The sequence below is a fragment of the Hordeum vulgare genome, chromosome 7H (assembly GCF_904849725.1).
Source record: "Hordeum vulgare subsp. vulgare chromosome 7H, MorexV3_pseudomolecules_assembly, whole genome shotgun sequence".
NCBI classification, from domain to species: Eukaryota; Viridiplantae; Streptophyta; class Magnoliopsida; order Poales; family Poaceae; genus Hordeum; species Hordeum vulgare.
The window spans coordinates 443574146-443594299 of record NC_058524.1 but is presented as its reverse complement, the minus strand read 5'-3'; the positions used below and the strand labels follow the sequence as shown (position 1 = coordinate 443594299).

The 20154-nt window shown below is 45.1% G+C and overlaps 1 protein-coding gene across 3 annotated transcripts; it reads right to left on the bottom strand.

Annotated features, from left to right (window-relative positions):
• Positions 1-16904: 16904 nt before the first annotated feature.
• LOC123408261 (protein FAR1-RELATED SEQUENCE 5-like) lies at positions 16905-19746 on the bottom strand. Of its 3 annotated transcripts, XM_045101411.1 has the most exons (5): positions 19414-19729; positions 19024-19278; positions 18380-18577; positions 17542-18231; positions 16905-17391 (listed from the first exon to the last, which is right to left on the bottom strand). In XM_045101411.1, the coding sequence occupies exons 4-5, from the start codon at positions 18194-18196 to the stop codon at positions 17138-17140; spliced, it is 909 nt and encodes a 302-aa protein (XP_044957346.1). In that variant the 5' UTR covers positions 18197-18231; positions 18380-18577; positions 19024-19278; positions 19414-19729; the 3' UTR covers positions 16905-17137. The 3 variants fall into 3 exon arrangements, with proteins under 3 accessions (XP_044957346.1, XP_044957345.1, XP_044957347.1); XM_045101410.1 differs by lacking the exon at positions 18380-18577; XM_045101412.1 differs by lacking the exon at positions 16905-17391 and having other exon boundaries at positions 17684-18231; positions 19414-19746.
• Positions 19747-20154: the final 408 nt, after the last annotated feature.

The following is a 20154-nucleotide window of genomic DNA, read 5'->3' as shown; positions in this document are numbered from 1 at the left end:
ATTCATTTTCTTTTGATCGTGACTACTTCACATTTTTTAGAGTACTCGTTAATCGCTATGCAATCCCAGTCGGTGATCGCACAAAGAGCGCGTGGAGTGTGAGAAAGCATCAAGGTCATCGCTCGGTTCCTCGTCAAGTACGGTCGAATCCCGTCTGATCCCACGATTCTCTTTTGCGTCGATGTCGTATCCGTCGTCGGGAGCATTACCTCCTTTCGAAAATTTGTGTAAGTAAGAGCATCTTCAGCTATCACTTGCAAAATTGAAACCTTCAAACGTTCGTAAACGTGTTCGGTCAGTGACCGGATATGTTCCCTATTTGTTCATTCGTACGGCTGTATTTTTATTGTTTTTTTCTCATATGTGTGTTCACTTGCACATGATTGATGAAGAGAGAAAAAAAATGATGGTTCGGGGTGGCGCCGCATCTTATGTGACGGACTGACCGGGCACGCCCGGACGCGTCCACGAGCCCTTATATCCTCCTCATATTTGAGATAAGTATTAGGATTCGCGAACATCACGGACATATAGAGACGATAAAACGGGTCCGATTGAGTCATTTTTTTCTTCTTCTCTCTCCTGCCAGGTCACTGTCTGGTCGCGTCCGTGGACATATGAGGGGTCATTTGAGGGGTCCGACTGTCATGGCATAACTGTTAGGTATTCAGATATCTAAGGATAGTTTGTCAGTTAGGTATAGCAGATCTGGCACGTACCGCTTGTCTACACGGACTCCTTGAATTACTCTCATCGTCGACCGTCTGATCTATTTTATTGTTTATTAATGTTCTTCTTCAACACATTGCCGCAGTGCAGGCAAAACTGATACACTTATATAAAGGTCGGGTTGTGTGAGAGTTAGGTATTGAGAATTCCCCAATTTGCCTTATGGCTAGACCCTAATACATACACCATGGCTTATTGGTAATCAAAGCACTAGTTCCTCGACAGCTTTCAATTAGATCAAAAGAATTCAAGAGAGGAGAGAACACCGACCCTATTCCTTCCTTAATGTGTTGAGGCGGAGGTGATTCGTAGTGATGCCGGCGCACGGTGGCGGACTTCCTTCGCGAGCGTGGTTGGCGGCGGCGAATCCCTGCTGGCGCAGGGGCGGTGATTGCTCGGGTACAGATCAGTAGCGCGGAGTGGTTGTGTTGGATCCCTTCAGTGTGATAAAATCCCACGTCCTTCGTCGATCCATGTACCTTGGCGTGGAGCTTTGGCGCGGGAGGATTTGGAGTTTTGAGGCTGGTTGTCGTAGTTGTGGTGGTAAAATTCCCCCTCTCTTCTCTAGATCAAGGTGATGGGGCATGCCAAGACTATTGATGAGGACGATTTGTAGGAAATTTTGCCCACGCGAGATGATTTGGAGTATTTCAGGAAGATAGTGCCGAAAATTCGTTTCTGAGCTCGAGCTCAGATGATCTCCATATCCATACCGACCGGAGGCGTTATGATTCGTGCGGGCTGATGTATACTCCGGATGTATTTTCCTATTTTCTGTCCGTGACTGTCATCCATTTATTGCGGCCACTGTCTCATCTCCATTTGGGGACAGATGGAGGAGCGATGGATCAGCAGCTATTATGTGCCGTCTTGAGCCGTTCTGAGACGTCAAATACACTGTATCCCCCCGGGCCCGTGCTGCTCACATTAACACCACTCTCACACCGGCCATCCGTGCACATCTCTCATTCAACGCCCTTCCTCCTTACTCCTCACTCACCCATGTCTGCCTCGTCGTCTTCATACCTCCCCGTCCCAGCCGATTGGCTTCTACCCATCATCCCATGCCCACTATGCGGCGAAGAAGTCGACACTAACGTCGCAAGGACCGGTCGCCAGGCGGGACAACGCTTCTACAAATGCATCAGATATGATGTAAATGCATTTTGAGCGCTTTTTCGTTCAGGTTTTAGATCTCGCTAATGCGGTCGCCCATTTCTTGAATTTGCAGGCAAACAGTGCAGATTCTTTGAGTTCCAGCGCACCTACTGCAGAAGGATGACCCATCAGCAGATCACTGCTGCACAGCAGGAAGCCGGGATGCAGCCACGCGCCCATGGACCCGGATTTCACCAGCTTGTTCCTGCTGCTGTTCAAGGCGATGTGCAGGCGCATAACAAGATGCAGGCTCAGCCGCAGATCCAGCCCCAAGTGCAGCAGCTCGCGTCGGTGTCCAACAACTTAGCGGTCGTGGTTGTACATCTTACAGTCATGAACATCATGCTTACTTTGCTCGTCCTAGTCGTTGTAGTCGCGATATACTTCGCGTAGGCCATGTAATCGTGCATTAGCCCTGGTTTGGATTATCCGTGTTGTACCAAATGTGTTGCTCCCTGTAACTCTAGGCATGTTTCCTCCACCCCCCACACCCCTTTAAAAAAACATGGGGATATCTTGGCACATAGCACTGATTTCATTGTAATGGAGTGTCTTAAGTTAATGGATCTATTATTACCTTCTACCTAATTCTAGTCAGTAACCCCATTTTTATTCATATTTTGTTTTGCGTACGTGTTTTGTGGTACTGCAAGACCACCTGCTGTTTGCAAGTACAGCCATACTGTAGACAACGAGCTGTTCTTCAATTTAACAAGCTCGAGAAACATGTTAGTCTCGTATCTACCAGAGCATTCCGCAGATCAGGGCTAGTTGCCACATCTATGCCAATCGGGGCACACTTTTTCCGCGTCCAACCATTAATGATTAGTACCCCCACCTTCAATAATCGCAATGGGCAACATCGTCATTCCTCCCCAACCCCCTCGTCTCCTTTCTCCTAGGTGCATACACGCTGTCCTCGGATATATCGTTTCTGTTCATTCCCCAAACAAATCTGACGCCGCCGCCGGTCGGGTTGGCCAAGCTGCTATCGTCTTCTTCCTAGCATGGTATGCAATGCGCTACTAATTTGTTTTCCCCCCACCAATACATTTCTTTGGCCAGTCTGCCGAATCTTACATGTTCTGCGCGCACAATCCCTTTCTCGTAGAACGAGCATAGTTCGCAGTCCGGTAGTTGCGCCGCCCAGAGCGATGGTTCCGGCAACGTTTCCTCGGATGCCGTTGGTCTCGGACACGGTCCCGATCTGGATGGTTCATCCTCCAGCGCGAAAGGTGGCCATCCACCTGCGCCAACATCACGAATCTCCGTCAAGCATGCAGTCAGTGTGATTCACACATTCGACGAGTACAAGATGTGGCTGGTAGATCAAATTGGTTTTGGAGGCATGCTGAAGCTGCCAGATCTTCAAAAACTGAATTTGAAGTGCAATGCATGGATAATGAGCAGAGTTAGTGTCAACCGTAGAGAAATTCAGCTGAGCGAACACAAGGTATTAAAATTCTATGCTGAGGACGTTTACAAGGTTTTTGGTATACCTTGCGGCCACCGTAATGTTAAAGGAAGGGATGCAACCATAAATCCAGAGGCTGTTAATTTCATAAAATCAACACTCCAGATGAACAAAACTGGCGTGCATAGTTTAAGCGCCGTTGAACACTTTCTGATGCGGCAAATCGATGAGAATTCTAGCAAGATAGAGAAGGATTGCTTCCAGATTGCATTTGTTATTTTTGTCATGGGACATGTGCTAGTGCCAACCACAAAGCACAACTACACCACCATTCGCTTCTGGGGTGCTATTGCTAATACTGAATCGATAGATTAATTTAACTGGTGTGAGTATGTTCTTCAACACCTCCTTGGTGCAGTGAACAAACTTAAGAGAGACATGATGGCCAACAATGCATCGACCAATTTAACTAGGTGCCACCTATTCTTGCAGGCAAGTAAATTTTTTTCGCATGTGCAGTACCTCTATTGATCAATTGCAATTCAATTCGTACACCTTACGTATTTCTTATCGTCCATTTGGTATGCAGATTTTCTTGCTGGACAACCTTGATCTCGGCATCTTCAACAAACCGCACAATGTTCTCCCCAGGATATCTGTTTTCGACGGGGATTCGCTAAGGAGAATGCTTACCATGGCAGTGGACCCTATCAAGGGGGCGACATCGTACTCTCATGCAAATGTAAGATCTTTTGAATCAACTCAGTTTTGTTGTATAAATGTTTGTTCCAACACACCCTCATTCTAGGTTCATATGTCCATCTGTGCGTCAGCTAAGAGATGTGTCGACTGTCTGCTACACACGTCAGAAGTCGCAGATTTCTGCCCCCTTGTCATCAGCAAGCAAAAAGGCTGCCAGGGTTTGTGATTCAACCACACTGGGTCATGACAAGAATACAAACACCCCATGTAAGCATGTCAACAGCAGCAGACCTGAACCAAATGTTGCAACTCCTGGGCCATTAGACTTTGCCAAGTACCTACCTGAGACATATCCACAACTTGTACGTGCATATTTCTCTTTCTTTTTCCAGCATTGTTTACACCAATTTAAAATCATATACACATATGCGAACTCGTGTCACTCCTTTTTTTCACCAAAATGTGCAAATGCAGGTCGCTGACGAGGTTACCATGATGTTAAAGCAACACAATCACTAGTGGGGACGGGGCCTTTAGCCCCGGCCCGTAAGGGGCTTTAGTCCCGGTTCACCAACCGGGACTAAAGAGGCGGGACTAAAGGCCTAACCTTTAGAACCGGCCCTGTTACAAGCCGGGACTAAAGGTGCTCCACGTGGGCGCCTCGTAGCGCCCGAGGGGCAGGCCCTTTAGTCCCGGTTCGTTACACGGACCGGGACTAAAGAGTTTCAGATTTTGTTTATTTTTGGGTTTTTTTTGAATGAAATTATTTTTGGGTTTTAGGGTTTTAGGGTTTAGGTGTTCGGAGAATAACGTGATGCCTCGTTTGGTGTTTGGGAATTAGTTTTCATATAATTTAAATAGAAATAATTATGCATATATATATATATATATATATATATATATATATATATATATATATATATATATATAAGGTTAACTTATCTTACAAGCGAGCATATATATACAATTATATGGAGATCTGAATTATCGGGACTAGAGCCCGTCTATTCGATTACATGGACGAACATCAGTAATGGCCCCTAGCTACACTAAATCGTCCTTTGTCATCTATAGCTTCCCTCCTCAGAAAGGTCGCAAGCTCCTGTGCAACAGCAATCGCGCGTTGCTCTGGTAGGACCTTCGTCGTCATGGCCGTGTGCTATATAAGAAGAGGAGATGAATATGAATATCAATCATGATAACAAAGAATGACGGGTAAAAATAGATGTGTGAATGTTCATTGCTTACGTCGAATCTGTGATCCTTGTGTTGAGAGATAAACGTGCGAATGGTCTCGCAAACATAGTATCTGCATAGATGCGTCCCCCGTGGCTGCTGGTCGCACTTTATGATTATAGAATATATATAATCAAAATAATAATCTAGCATCATAAATGTATTGAAAATAGAAGTATATCATACTACTACTTACCTGAGCCGCTCTAAAGGTCAGCTTCTCAGGCTCTATACCGGGAGTCACGCACTTGAACCGCTTCCAAACCCTGCCCGACAAGGATAATGATTTGCTAAGTTTTTCATTAATTGATATATCAAAAAATCATCGAAAGAGACTGATAGAGTGCAAGAATGATTGAAATTACCCTTGGAGCATGTCCTGCAGGCTTTGGAACTGTTCCAAGGGTCTCGATAATGGGTCGAAGGCATCAACTCTTCCCTTATCAATTTGAATGTCCAACAGAATCCAATGGAAGCTGCACATGTATATATATATATATATATATATATGTGTCAGTAACTTATCAATTACACTTATAAGTGAATGGACACAACAGAGTAAAGACCCTCACCTGAAGTTGTATGGAAACAGTATGTGGTCACAGAAATTTTGATCTGTTAGAAACCTTAGAAGGTTTTCCTCCGTCTCCTTGGGATAATCAGTTAGCGTCGCTATATGTATTTTATCTGGGTCAATAAACCCAATATTTAGGATGTTCTTACTTTTACAATCCAGAATCTTCATTCTGCATAATAGAGTACAAGTTATATATAGACAATGAATTGAAATAACTAAACAAGTTATATGTAGACAACGAATTGAAAAACTTACAGACAATAGCAACTCATAAGCGATTTGTCGAGGGCGTCGCCATTGTACATCTGAAAGAGTTCATCAAAGTCGATATGGATTTCTTCGGGGCGGCCGTAGTACTCTCGTGGGACACGCAGCACGATCATCGTTCTCCCATTCCTTGATTCACTTAAGTACCATTGATGCAAGTAACGCATATTTGTTGGGAGATCATCTTTGCTGACCAAAGGCTCACCCATGACAAACTGTGGCTTAGGGGCTACCACAGCCTTGGGTATCCTGTCGTCTTGGGAAGCCAACAAATCTTCAACGGCGACACCACATTCAGCCGCCAACTCCTTTGCTATTTCAAAAGCTAGCCCCTGCACCGGAGGGGGAACATTCTCGGTTAACACCTTGAGGGGTGGGATCGACTGTTTGGCCTGTTGTCCAAGCTGAGGAACGTCTGATTTTTTCTTGCTTGTAGTGGAACTTGATTTGCTCCCACTTGCACTTGCACGTGATCTGCTCTTTTTCACTTCCTTCTGCAATGTGCGTGTATAGTCATCAGGCTTATGGTGTAAGTCATACTGTCATGGAAGGGTCATGAAGTAGTTTGCAAATGCTATTTGCTTCTCGGTGTATTCCGGGCGGGGCTCGGGTTCCTTCTTTTTCATCTGCGCATCATGATGTTCCTTTGCTATCCTGGCATTTTCCTCGGGGGTACGATCATAAGGTCTGATAGGAAGATTAGCATGACATACCTTTGGGAGGGGCGACCGTTTGCGCTTTGGGGGGCTCCGTGGCTTAGGAATCGTCGGCGGAGCGTTCTTGGTGGCACGCTCCCGCTTAGTATCCGGAGCGGGCGGTGGCAGAGACGGACGACCCAAGTCCGGCGGCGGTGATCGAGATGGACTCGTGTTGTGATGGCCGACGTCATGCGGAGGGCTTGGAGGTGATCTGCTCTTTTTCACTTCCTTCTGCAATGTGCGTGTATAGTCATCAGGCTTATGGTGTAAGTCATACTATGATGGAAGGGTCGTCAAGTATTTTGCAAATGCTATTTGCTTCTCGGTGTATTCCGGGCGGGGCTCGGGTTCCTTCTTTTTCATCTGCGCATCATGATGTTCCTTTGCTATCCTGGCATTTTCCTCGGGGGTACGATCATAAGGTCTGATAGGAAGATTAGCATGACGTACCTTTGGGAGGGGTGAACGTTTGCGCTTTGGGGTGCTCCGTGGCCTAGGAATCGTCGGCGGAGCGTTCTTGGTGGCACGCTCCCGCTTAGTATCCGGAACGGGCGGCGGCGGAGACGGACGACTCAAGTCCGGCGGCGGTGATCGAGATGGACTCGTGTTGGGCTGGCCAACGTCATGTGGAGGGCTTGGAGGTAATGGAGGTTTAGGTGACCTGCGACGACTCGGAGGCGGTGTTGTCCTTGGGGCCGAGCCTGGAAGCTTGATGTAGTTCTTGTCCCATAGGATGACTCCACCCAGTACTTCTCCGAGTGTCCTCTCATCTTCGAGTCCAGCTTTTTCGAGCTCCATATCATGAAACCCCGTCAGGATTTCATCGTCGGGCGGGGCCTCAGATTCAGCCACGCTGCTTTCCTCTTAGATGGGGCGCCGGTAATATCAAGTGCAGGATCTTCCTCGCGCGCTACTCCTCTAAGCTCATCAACCTGCTTCTGTTGCTCGTTAATCCTGGCAAGCAACTGGTTGAACTTGTCATTCTCCTCATGCTGCTGCCGCTTCTTTGCTCTCTCTCGGCTTCTGTAAGTGTCTTGGTCTCTGGCAAACCCACCCACCACGGGTAAGAAGGACCGAAGCCTCGCGTTCGTCCTCCATGTTCGTCATTGCCGAGGACCAGTGTGAGCAAATCATTCTCTCTATCTGCAGTGAACTTTCTTTTTCCCTCCTTAATTTCTTTCACTATCCTTTTCCAATTCTCCCTGGGTATCCTAAGACCGTCAGTGCAGATGAGGTCCCCTGTTTTTTCGTCGTACGAACCACCATGCGCAAGGAACCAATTTCTTGGTCTCAATTCCCACTCATCACGGAGTGGTTCAGGTACGATGCCTTTATCTAGCAGATCTTGCTCTTTCTTATCCCACTTTGGGATGGCAGTCTCATAGCCCCCTAGCCCCAGCTTGTGGTGATATTTCTTCTTGTCGGCATTTATCTTGTTCTTTTCTGATAATGCCTGGGCATCTTCTGACTCCTTGTAGTCTTGAAATGCCTTCCAGTGATTCACCTGCTTGGCTAGATACCCCTCGAATACTGGCACTTTCTTTGTCTTCAGATAGTTTTTCCATAGCTTCTTCTTCCAGCTACGGAACAGTTCGGCCATCTTCTTTAGAGTCCACTGCTTGACTTTGGCCCTCACTTTGTCTACGACGTCTTCATTCTCACATTCTGGCAGGTTGAAATGTGACATGAGATTATTCCAAAGATTATCTTTGTACCTTTCAGCGACATAGTCACTATCGGCTGCCTCTTTGCGCTTGTTCCACTCCCGAACGCTGATCGGGACGTGATCCCTAACGAGAACTCCGCATTGCTTCTTGAATGTGTCAGCAGCATTCTTAGGAAGCTTGGGTTCGCCCGTAGGCAATATCACCTCAAAGGTGTAATGCGTCAGTGCATCCAACTTTCTAGTCGGGCCTCGTTTCGTAGCTTTGCTCGATGTGGAGACCTAAGAGGGAGAAACATTCGTCAAATGAATGTATATGTATACAATATAGAGCTATCTCCAATATTTTTCACATATTACAAGTGATTGTCGAACTTCATATGTATACCTCGCCGGACTTTATTATTTCTTCACCGGCTTCTCCATCAGTGGAGCTATCACCTTCTCTGTCATTGGACCTATCTACTGCCCCATCGGCTTCATCTTCGCGTCGCTCGACCTCCATTCCATATCCGGAGGGGTTTAGATATGATGACGGAGATACAACTGGTTCAACGTCGGGGCCGTCTTTGATTATATCTTCGAAAAGTTCTTCCTCTTCGAGGTTCCTGATATGTGGATCCATAGTTCTGCAAAAAACGGACATTTGATTAACTAATAAACTAACAAACTATATAAGAGGGGTTGGAAACTTCGAAGTGTCGTTTTATATAGGAGGACCTTTAGTCCCTGGTCTTGGCTAGAACCTAAACTCTAAAATACCAGCCGGGCGGAGCCCAGTCCCGGACACTTAAGCATATACAATAGCAAAATTAAACTAGTTATATTAATTTTCTTGCTAAAAATAAACTATTAACACTTAAGCATATACAATAGAAAAAATAAACTATTAACACTTAAGCATATACAATAGCAAAATTAAGCAATAATCTAAGAAACACTATTAACACTTAAGCATATACACTATACAATAGCAAAATTAAATGACAAAAATAATATTTCTTCTTCTTGTAACCCTAAACTAATTTTTCCTCTTCTTCTATTTCTCCTCTTCTTCTACTTCTTCTTCTACTTCTACTTCTCCTCTTATTCTACTACTTCTCCTCTTCTCTTCTTCTACTTCTCCTCTCCTCCTCTTCTAATTTTTTCTCTTCTTCTACTTCTCCTCTTCTTCTATTTTTCCTCTTCTTCTCCTCTCCTCCTCTTCTTATTCTCCTTTTTCTTCTTTTCTTCTCCTCCTCTTCTTATTTTCCTTTTTCCTAATTCTACATATTACTAACCCTAATAATCTAGCACAAACCTAATAACAATAGGAATTAAATGACAAAAAAAATCTTTTTCTTCCTTTCTTCCCTTTTTCTTCCTTTCTTCTCCTTTTTCTTCCTTTCTTCCCTTTTTCTTCCTTTCTTCTCCTTCCCTTTTTCTTCCTTTCTTCTCCTTTTTCTTCCTTCCTTCTCCTTTTTCTTCTTTTCTTCTCCTTTTTCTTCCTTTCTTCTCCTTTTTCTTCTTTTCTTCTCCTTTTTCTTCTTTTCTTCTACTGGCCGGAGTGTTGGGGAGGAGGGGGCGGGGGCTTACCGGCCGGAGGTGTCGACGGCGCACGGCGAGGAGGACGGCGGCGCGCGGCGCGCGGCGAGGAGGACGGCGGCGGCGAGCAGGACGACAGCGACGGCGACGGCGAGGAGGACGGCAGGCGGCGACGAGCAGGACGACGGGCAGCCTGACGGCGTCGTCGAGTTCGTCGTTGTGCCGCGCCGGGCAGGAGAACGAGAGGAAGAAGAAGAGAAATGGACGATTTGGGTTCGAAATTTTCTAAATCCCTCTTATACAGGTGGATCTTTAGTCCCGGTTCGGGGCTCGATCCGGGACTAAAGACCCCTTTAGTCTCGGGTGGAGCCACGACCCGGGACTAAAGGTCCTTTTTCGGCAGACCAAAAGGCGGGAAGCAGGGTCCTTTAGTCCTGGGGCGTGGCTCGAACCGGGACTAAAGACACCCTTTAGTCCCGGGTGGAGCCACAACCCGGGACTAAAGGCCCTTTTTCGGCAGACCAGAAGGCGGGAAGCAGGGGCCTTTAGTCCCGGGGCGTGGCAAGAACCGGGACTAAAGTGTTGCCTATATAAACCCTCGCCCCTGCCCACCATATCCCCTGTTTTTTGGTTGTTGAAGTGTGACCATGCCATGCTCTTGCCACTCTAGTTCATGCACATGACGTGTTCGATGAAATGCCCGAGCCACTCTATTTAAGCTTTCTCCTCTCCAAGCTCGACCTCCAAGCTCCATTTTCCTTAATATTTGTCTAGGTTTGGCCATGCACCAACTGCACAATTGTTTTAAAAGGTTAGCTACTTCATCCTTTCCTTTGTCACTGCTAGTGTAGCTCATTTCAAATGCTCAAATTAACTTCTTAGAGTCTGCACATGCGTAGGGTGTCGTCCCGTGCCCGTCCTCACCATTGTCGATCGCCCCGTGCCGATCTCGTCGCGAGCACCACCGTGGTGAGCCTCTTGTTCTTATCTTCTTTTTAAAAGAAAAAAAAATCTTACTTGTATGATTTAGATACATACTTGTATAAATTACTAACTTTCATTATTTTTTGTTATTATATAGTGCGATGATTTTGGTATCCGCCTCCGTCGGCCCTCGTCCTGTCTATGATTCGGATGTGGTATATATTATATTTTATAACTATTTGTTTTATTTAGTGTGTATGACAATTATGACGACCAACGTGACATATATTTTTTTAATCTAGGAGCTATGTGAACCGGAAATTCCAACCCACATAAAAATTCTTGTCGAGAAGTTAAATTTGGTTGAAAAAGAAAATAAATACTTGAAGAAAAAATTGAAAATAATTGAGGATAAGAATATGGAACTGGAGTTGCATGTCGCCGATGTCATCGATGATCGCAAGATGAAGATCGATGCGATGCGGTTGAAGATGGATGCAATGCGCTTGAAGATTAAGAATATTAGAAAATATGCCATTGATTAGGAGGCTTGGTATCATTATGCTGTTGGGTCAATTGTTACCTTAGTTGCGATTTTGATCGCGTTTGTTGTTGCATTTAAATGTTTTACATAGTTGTATGTTGTTTTATGAGAGAACTTTATGTATTTATTTTTTGCAATAATAACATTTGATCACTACTGTTCTTTGGCTTTAATGTGATGATGAACTTGTATTAATTTGGTCATATGTTCTGCAATGGTTTTTTGATATATTTAATTTCATAATAGAGATGAATCGCCAATTTGACCCTGAAATTGAAAAGCACTACAAATGAACTCTGAAAATGTTGAAAGTTGGCATGCTATCATCATTTCACCCACATAGCATGTGTTAAAATGTTGAGAGGGATACGACAAAAACTGGATGCACTTCGTGTACAAAACGAACAATCTCTCTCGAAGTATCAGGGTTTTGAACGAGAACTCATCTCTTACATGGATACTATGTAAATGAAAAGTGTTTGAAATTTAGTACATTCCATACATGCATTACATAAAAGGTTTAATACATTATTACATTATTGCACCAATATTCCTATCTATTATTTCTGTTTTCTTCTAGGTCGTAGCCATGGAGAATCTCCATCATTCAGTAGGATGCTTGGGTCAGTTTTCACTTTGAAGGGCGGAATTTCATGAAACTTATTATAATCTTCTGACATGTCTGTCTTGTCATCTACTCCCACGATGGTTCTTTTCCCTGAAAGAACTATGTGGCGTTTTGGCTCATCGGACGATATTTTCTTTTGCTGATTTCATTTTCTCGTTTTTGTAGACATGTCCTTCACATAGAAAAGCTGAGTGACATCATTGGCTAGGAAAAATGGTTCGTCCATGTACGCAAGATTGTTGAGATCCACTGTTGTCATGCCGTACTTTTGGTCTACAACTACCCCGCCTCCTGTCAGCTTCACCCATTTGCACCGAAACAAAGGGATCTTAAAAGTAGGTCCATAGTCAAGTTCACATATCTCCTCTATGTACCCGTAATATGTTTCCAAACAGTGCCCATTCTCATCTGTTGCATCAAAGCGGACACCACTATTTTGGTTGGTGCTCTTTTTATCTTGGGCAACAGTGTAAAATGTATTCCCATTTATCTCATACCCTTGGAAAGTACATATAGTTGAAGATGGTGGCCTGACCAAACAGTACAGCTCATCTCCAACGGTGTCATCATTCATGAGATGTGTCTGCAACCAACTGTCGAAAGTCTTCTCGTGTTCCCCTTTAATCCAAGAGTCAGCCTTCCCCAGGTTTTTGGAGCGTAGAATATTCTTGTGTCTCACGATATACGGAGCCACCACAGTGGAATTGTGTAGAGCTGTGTAGTGTGCTTGAGAGAAAGAATGCCCGTCCATACATACTTTTGCTTTCCTTCCTAGTGTGCCTTTTCCTGTCAGCCTACCCTCACACCGAGATTCGGGAACACCAATCGGCTTAAGGTCAGGAAGAAAGTCCACACAAAACTCAATGACCTCCTCTGTTCCATAGCCCTTGTAGATGCTTCCTTCTGGCCTAGCACGGTTACAAACATATTTCTTTAAGACTCCCATGAACCTCTCAAAGGGGAACATATTGTGTAGAAACACAGGACCGAGAATTATAATCTCTTCGACTAGGTGAACTAGGAGGTGTGTCATTATATTGAAGAAGGATGGCGGGAACAACAACTCAAAGCTGACCAGACATTGGACCACATCAATCTGTAACCCTGATAGACTTTCTCGATCGATTACCTTCTGAGAAATTGCATTGAGGAATGCACATACCTTCACAATTGCCAGGCGAACATTTTCCGGTTGAATTCCTCTCAATGCAACCGGAAGCAATTGCGTCATAAGCACGTGGCAGTCATGAGACTTTAGGTTTTGGAATTTTTTGTCTTTCATATTTACGATTCCCTTTATATTCGACGAGAAGCCAGTCGGGACCTTGATACTGAAAAGGACTTCAAAGAAGATTTCCTTCTCTTCCTTAGTAAGAGCGTAGTTGGCACGCCCTTGAAATTGTCCTGGATGCATGCCATCTCTTCCTTTATGACGTTCCTGGTCCTCCCGTGCTTCCGGTGTATCTTTTGACTTCCCATACAAGCCCAGGAAGCCTAGAATATTCACGCAGAGATTCTTCGTCAGGTGCATCACGTCGATTGCCGAGCGGACCTCATGGACTTCCCAGTAGGGTAGCTCCCAAAATATAGATTTCTTCTTCCACATGGGTACGCGCTTATCAGGGCCATTAGGAACAGGTTGGCTGCCAGGACCCTTTCCAAAGATTACTTTTAAATCTTTGACCATATCAAATACTTCAGCACCAGTACGGATGACAGGCTTCCCCCGGGGTTCTGCCTTGCCATTGAAATGCTTGCCTTTTTCTTTAAGGGATGCTTGGGCGGAAGAAAACGACGATTGTACGGGTACACATTCTTCCTACATTTGTCCAGATATATACTTTCTGTCTGATCCAAACAGTGCGTGCATGCATTGTATCCCTTGTTTGACTGTCCTGAAATGTTACTAAGAGCAGGCCAATCATTGATGGTTACGAAAAGCAATGCTCGAAGGTCAAATTCCTCTTGTTTGTGCTCGTCCCATACACGTACACCTGGTTCGGCCCACAGCTGTAAAAGTTCATCAACTAATGGCCTTAGGCACACATCAATATCGTTGCCGGGTTGCTTTGGACCTTGGATAAGCACTGGCATCATAATGAACTTCCGCTTCATGCACAACCAAGGAGGAAGGTTGTAGATACATAGAGTAACGGGCCAGGTGCTGTGACTGCAACTCTGCTCCCCAAAAGGATTCATGCCATCTGTACTCAGACCTAACCATAAGTTCCTTGCGTCAGCTGCAAATCTCGGGAACTCTCTCTCGATTTTTCTCCACTGCCGACCATCAACGGTGTGCCTCAACTTATTGTCTTTCATACGATCTTCCATGTGCCATCGCAACAACTTCGCATGATCTTTATTTCTGAATAGACGTTTCAACCGTGGTATTATAGGAGCATACCACATCACCTTGGCAGGAACCCTCTTCCTGGGTGGCTCGCCCTCAATATCACCAGGGTCATCTTATCTGATCTTATACCGTAATGCAGTGCATACCGGGCATTTATCCATATTCTCGTACTTCTCACCGCGGTAGAGGATGCAGTCATTAGGGCATGCATGTATCTTCTGCACGTCTAATCCTAGAGGGCAGACAAGCTTCTTTGCTTCGTACGTGCTGGCGGGCAATTCGTTCTTTCTTGGAAGCATCTTCTTCATCAGTACCAGCAACTTTTCGAATGACGAGTCAGTCACACCGGTCTCTGCCTTTCACTTCAGCAATTCCAGTGTGCTACCCAGCTTCTTCTGGCCATCATCACAAGTTGGGTACAACAATTTGTTGTGGTCCTGTAACATCTGCTCGAACTGCAACCTCTCCTTTTCTGTGTCGCAACCTCGCCGTGCATCAGAAATGACCCGGCCAAGATCATCAGCAGGCTCATCTGGTTCCCGTTCTTCATCCCGATCTTCTTCTTCATTGTCTGCCATTGCGGTATCAGCATACTCAGGGAACATAGATCGGTAGTTGTCATCATCGTTCTCTTCTTCTTCATCGTCGTCTTCCATCATAACCCCTCTTTCTCCGTGCTTGGTCCAAACATTATAGCCCGACATAAAACCGGACCGAAGCAGGTGGCTCTGAATGACTCTTGAGGAAGTGTAATCCTTCTCATTCCGACATTCAACACATGGACAAAACATATATCCACCACCATGCTTGTTCGCATCGGCTGCATCTCGAAAAGAATGCACGCCTTCTCTGTAAGCGGCTGTGCATCGATCACCGTACATCCATGGATGGCTCATCTATGTTATACGACAGTATATCAAATACAATCACGATCCTAAAAATTAGTACCGCACGGTCTAAACGAGGAAATATAGTTGCTAACCTTTTAGAATAAGTAGAAATAAAGAGGAAGAGGTTTTAGCATGGCTCAGGCATCTCATATCATAGTTGTGTTCGGTGAACTGAAGCGGCATCGCTCTAACACACATTTCAACAAACACCTCTAGTGCATAAAAAAAAGTGGAGAGCTAGCACACACCCACAATCCTCCATCCAAGAAAAATGCAAGGAAGAGGGGAAAGGAGGGCTGTGCTATATATAGGCAGAGGACTTTAGTCCCGGTTTGAAACACAAACCGGGACTAAAGGTGGCGCACATGCGGGCTGCCCACCGCGTAGCCCTTTAGTCCCGGTTTGGGACACGAACCGGGACAAAAGGCTCCTTACGGGCCGGGACTAAAGCCTCGAGGGAGGCATTGAGAATTGGGGCGACGTGGCCGGGACCAGGCAGGCCGGGACTAAAGGGTCCCGCCAAAGGCCCGTTTTCCACTAGTGAATGTGAGGGCGTTGATGCATTTGACACAGGCAAGCAACTCTATCCAACAGACGTTGTTACAAGAAAAACACGGTCTACAGATGGATATGTACAAGTTTTCCGATAAAATTATCAACTCAATAACCAGTCGGTGCGTGTGCGCCCGTAACCGCAGTCTTACTGATTGTCAAGCATCAGGCAAATACCTGTTTTGTTCCATGTTGTAATTTTATGTCAATCAACTATGATTATACGGGATTTGGCCCTCCTCGTTTCTCACAATTTTTTTTCGGACACAGCCTCTGTGCCCGCTAACACGAGATCTGTGCGTTTCAGCACGCTTGTTGCTCACAAAATTCATGGACAAAGGCTCGAACTGTCGGAATATGAAGGTTAGAACATCGTCGTTTTCTCCTAGCATTCTCATATTTTCATTTCTTGTTATGGCCACCGCTGATTATCTTTTCTGCTCTGACGACTTCTTTTTTGTGTGTGCTAGAGATGTCCCCTGCTGCAGCAGGTTGCCCCTCTCGTAAACGCATGTCCGATACTGTCGACTCTACATCCACCATGAAGAAATCATCATCATCAGCATCATGCAGTGTGCTTAATTATTTCAAGGCAACGTTAATGTCAGTCGCCCAGTTATATGCGGATCTTCCAGCCAACCCACCAATCGTTGTTTTTGGACAATGTCGCCCAAATCTACAAAAGCGCAAATATATATTCCAGCATGGTTTTTCCACTGACCCATGGCAGAATGGAGTAGTGTCACATCCTCCTCAGGAGCAAACCACTGATCTTATTGTGGCCCATTCTACGGACATGCCTGACGAAGATCTAAAGAGGTGAATCTGTTTTCGTTAGACGCTCTTCTTTCCATGTGCCCTGCCACTAGTTCAAATATTATAGCTTCCCCCTTGACTAGTCCTCCACACGCCCACCAGTTGAGTGGTGTCGTTACAAAAGTCTGCCTACTTAACTCACATGGTCTCATTTGTTTAAATCAGACACTACATTATCCATGGTAGCCCAAGGCTCATTCGCGTTTCCGGCTCAGCTATGCATAAGCAATTAATTGAGACAGATGCCCTTGACCACGAGCTCGCGTCCATTGTTATAAGAAGATATTCGTAGTGTGATCAGGAATCAAATTCCGAGAGTACATACATGAACTGGAGGCACAACATGGAACCCGAATTTGCGGTATTTGATTGATGTTTCCTACTGGTTTCAAATCTAGTTCATCCTCCTTTCTAATCAATTTCACCTTTCTGGTATCTTATTACTGTCTTTTCAACCTTTTTTCATCTCTTGGGCTCAATCGAAGACATTTGTTCTGGATTGTACTTATCGAGAAGCGCACCCCAAGCTGCTTCGAACTCGTCTTCGGTCAGCATGTGGTTCACAACCTTATGAAATTCAGCCTGAAAATCACTCTTCCTGGTGTACAGTGGGCCGAGTGTTTCCTTTGCCTTCTTTTGTACATGCCACTTGCACCATCGGTGCACAGTGTCTGGATAAGTTTTTCTTATCGCGACCTCCATAGCCCTACATTGATCTGCCGACGAAAATTAGGAACATTGTCAGCAAAACGCATCTCTGAACATTTTCTGACTAATTTATTGGTTTAACATACGTGTTGTTTTTCAAAAGTTAATGAACAGCTAGGTCATTACTAAATTTATGACAAAATGGTTTGGTGTCCTACCTGTAAGTATCGTTTTTGGGGCAGGTCCGCCCATCAATCGAACAAATTCAGCAAAAACCCATTCGAAGCTTTCTTCTTGTTCATCACGCATCAACACCCCTGCTAATATTATGCTCTGGTAGTGATTGTTAACCCCAACAAATAAACCAAAAGGCATGTCATAGTGATTGGTCCTATACGTCGTGTCAAATGTTACCACATCACCAAAAAACTTGTACTGTAGCCGTCTGCTTCCATTTTCCCACATGAGATTTTTCACCTTGTTTGACTGGTCGGCTAACACAACATAGGTGAATCCAGGATCATTTGAACGAATGTCTGCAATCGCCTCTAGCGTCTTTCGCACATCATCCTCTGCCTGTTCACGGCTAATCTTCCCACAAATATTCCTCAGTGTCCTTTTGGTGAAGGGTACCTTCTTGACAAACCCGAAGAAGCTGCCGATTATGCTGTACACCTTCGTGAGGTTGACGTTGTTCTCCCTCAGCTGTTTTATCAAATCCTTTGTATACACATCTATATGTTTATAAGATGGCCAGTGCACTTTCTCACCCATCGTAATTGACATTGAGTGATTGTGACTTTCCGGTGCTCTGTGATATACCAGCTGTTGTTGGACGCACGCAGGAGCCTGATCAAAGCTGGGCATTCGCATCTGCAAGACCTGCTGTTCACGGCTTCTGGTTTTCCCTGTACATAATAGCATCATGAGTAACGCCATAGCAGTACCAAAAAGGATCGTCATTTGGCTTTTATGCAAAACATTGCTCACGAGCAACCACACACTATCTCCTGCATGGTTTTTGTCCTTTTGGCATTTAGCCTGCTTTTCCCGTACCTTATTCCAAATCCAATCTCCCAAGAATAGAGATTATAGAAATCATACGCCTCACCCAATGAGTCAAAGGCGAGTCCCATCTCAGGTCGAACAACACTCTTGTCGGGTTGTTCTGCATATTTTCTGATTGATATCTCAAGAGCGCAACGCCTAGAAGGACAGGGTGTATGATCTGGGGGTGCACTGCCAAGCCTAAGCCTGACATAACATTTTCAAAACTAAAAAAGTTAACCTTTCATAAAAATCACCTACTGCTGTCATCTATCAACTTTTATTGAGAAATACACTGACATTCGTGCGGAAAACGATCGTCACCACCGCCGAAAAAACGAACATTATAAATTCTTTACTATGCCTAGGAAAACAAGTTTTTGTTTATTACCTTTTTGTCCATGGGGGACAAATCAAACTCTAAAACAAAATACGAGTTGTCCTGGTTTTTTCGAGTGTCGAACCTAAATGACTACCAGCATTTTTAACAGCTGAAAAAGATCATGTATACAACAAGACGCAGGCATAATAAAATTCGATTCCGTATCTTAAAAACTAGTCTTCATTTTTGGTAAGTGCTTTTTTGTTGCTGAGACAGGGGCAAACCAACGCTAAAACAAATACGATTAATAGTTTTTTTTGAACTGCCGTACCTCTTAGTCCACCCCGGAGCCTCTGGATTCACTCTGTCAGTGGACTGAGCCGACTTTGCTGGAGATGCATCACGCCGGCGCCGACCAATTTCTGTCGCAGCGGCCAACCCAAATTCGACGGATTTCTCAGCAAGGCCGGAGGTTGCAGTAACATCCTCGGGACTGAGATCTGCTACCTCATTCCGCAGCAAATACAACAATGGCACCGGATCTGGCTGTTCGAGGTTGTCGGCAAACTCCTCTGTTACGCGGAACCTTCAAAAGGGACGAATAATGTAGGGCATAATCCTTAGAACATGCAGCTGCCAACCCAATCATCACCATCCGAATCCCACTAATGTTAAAAATGACGAAATAAAATCCGAGGAGGCAGATCTGGCACATACTAACCTGTCCACCGCGTCGAGCAAAAACTCCATACCATCATTGTCCATCAACGGGGCGCCACCGCTGACTGTTGCCGTCAATGCGCAGACTAGGAAATGCCTAACCACCCTTCCTTGATTCTTGGTTTCCTCTGCTATCTCGTGTGGTGTCGACTGCAAAATGGAGCAGATGGGAGGAGCTAACAGTTGGGGATGAAATCCTATTTTTTTGGGGTGCCGTCCAGGGATACGAACACATGTGTTTCCTTACGATTGACAATCGGCTCAGATAGCGATCAACAAACTGTACCCATTATCTGTTCCCTGCCCACAAAAAAAGGGAACGCTAACGTCCCTGCTACACGGCTCATACGTTAAGCGAACTTACTGGGCCACGGCTCGGTAGCAAACCTGCGCGACGTCCGTCAGGTCTACCCGGCACGGTCCCATTGTGTCGCACTGTTACCTAGCGTATATCGCCGTATTTGTTTATTTTCCACGCACCCCCTCTGACATGTCAATTGTGTTCTTCCGCATCGCAACACGGAACTCACGACCGAGATATCAGGTGCATCTGGGCTCGGGCACCGAAACGCCACTCTCAGTTATGCGTACATATGTCTCTAAACTGTAGGAAGATGTGTTGTCTATCACTTCCAAACAAGGAGAAATATCATTTCAAGTTGGGAGCATATAAAATATTGTGCTAGAATTCAGGAAATAGTTAACTCCCATGAGTTCAGTTTTGCAGAAAACTGTGTCTCCT

Coding starts and splice junctions, on each gene's coding strand:
- LOC123408261 (XM_045101411.1), bottom strand. CDS start 18,196: ATGCGAATGCCCAGCTTTGATCAGGCTCCTGCGTGCGTCCAACAACAG. Junction 17,392..17,541: donor CCCAAAAACGATACTTACAG/GTAGGACACCAA, acceptor TTTCGTCGGCAG/ATCAATGTAGGGCTATGGAG.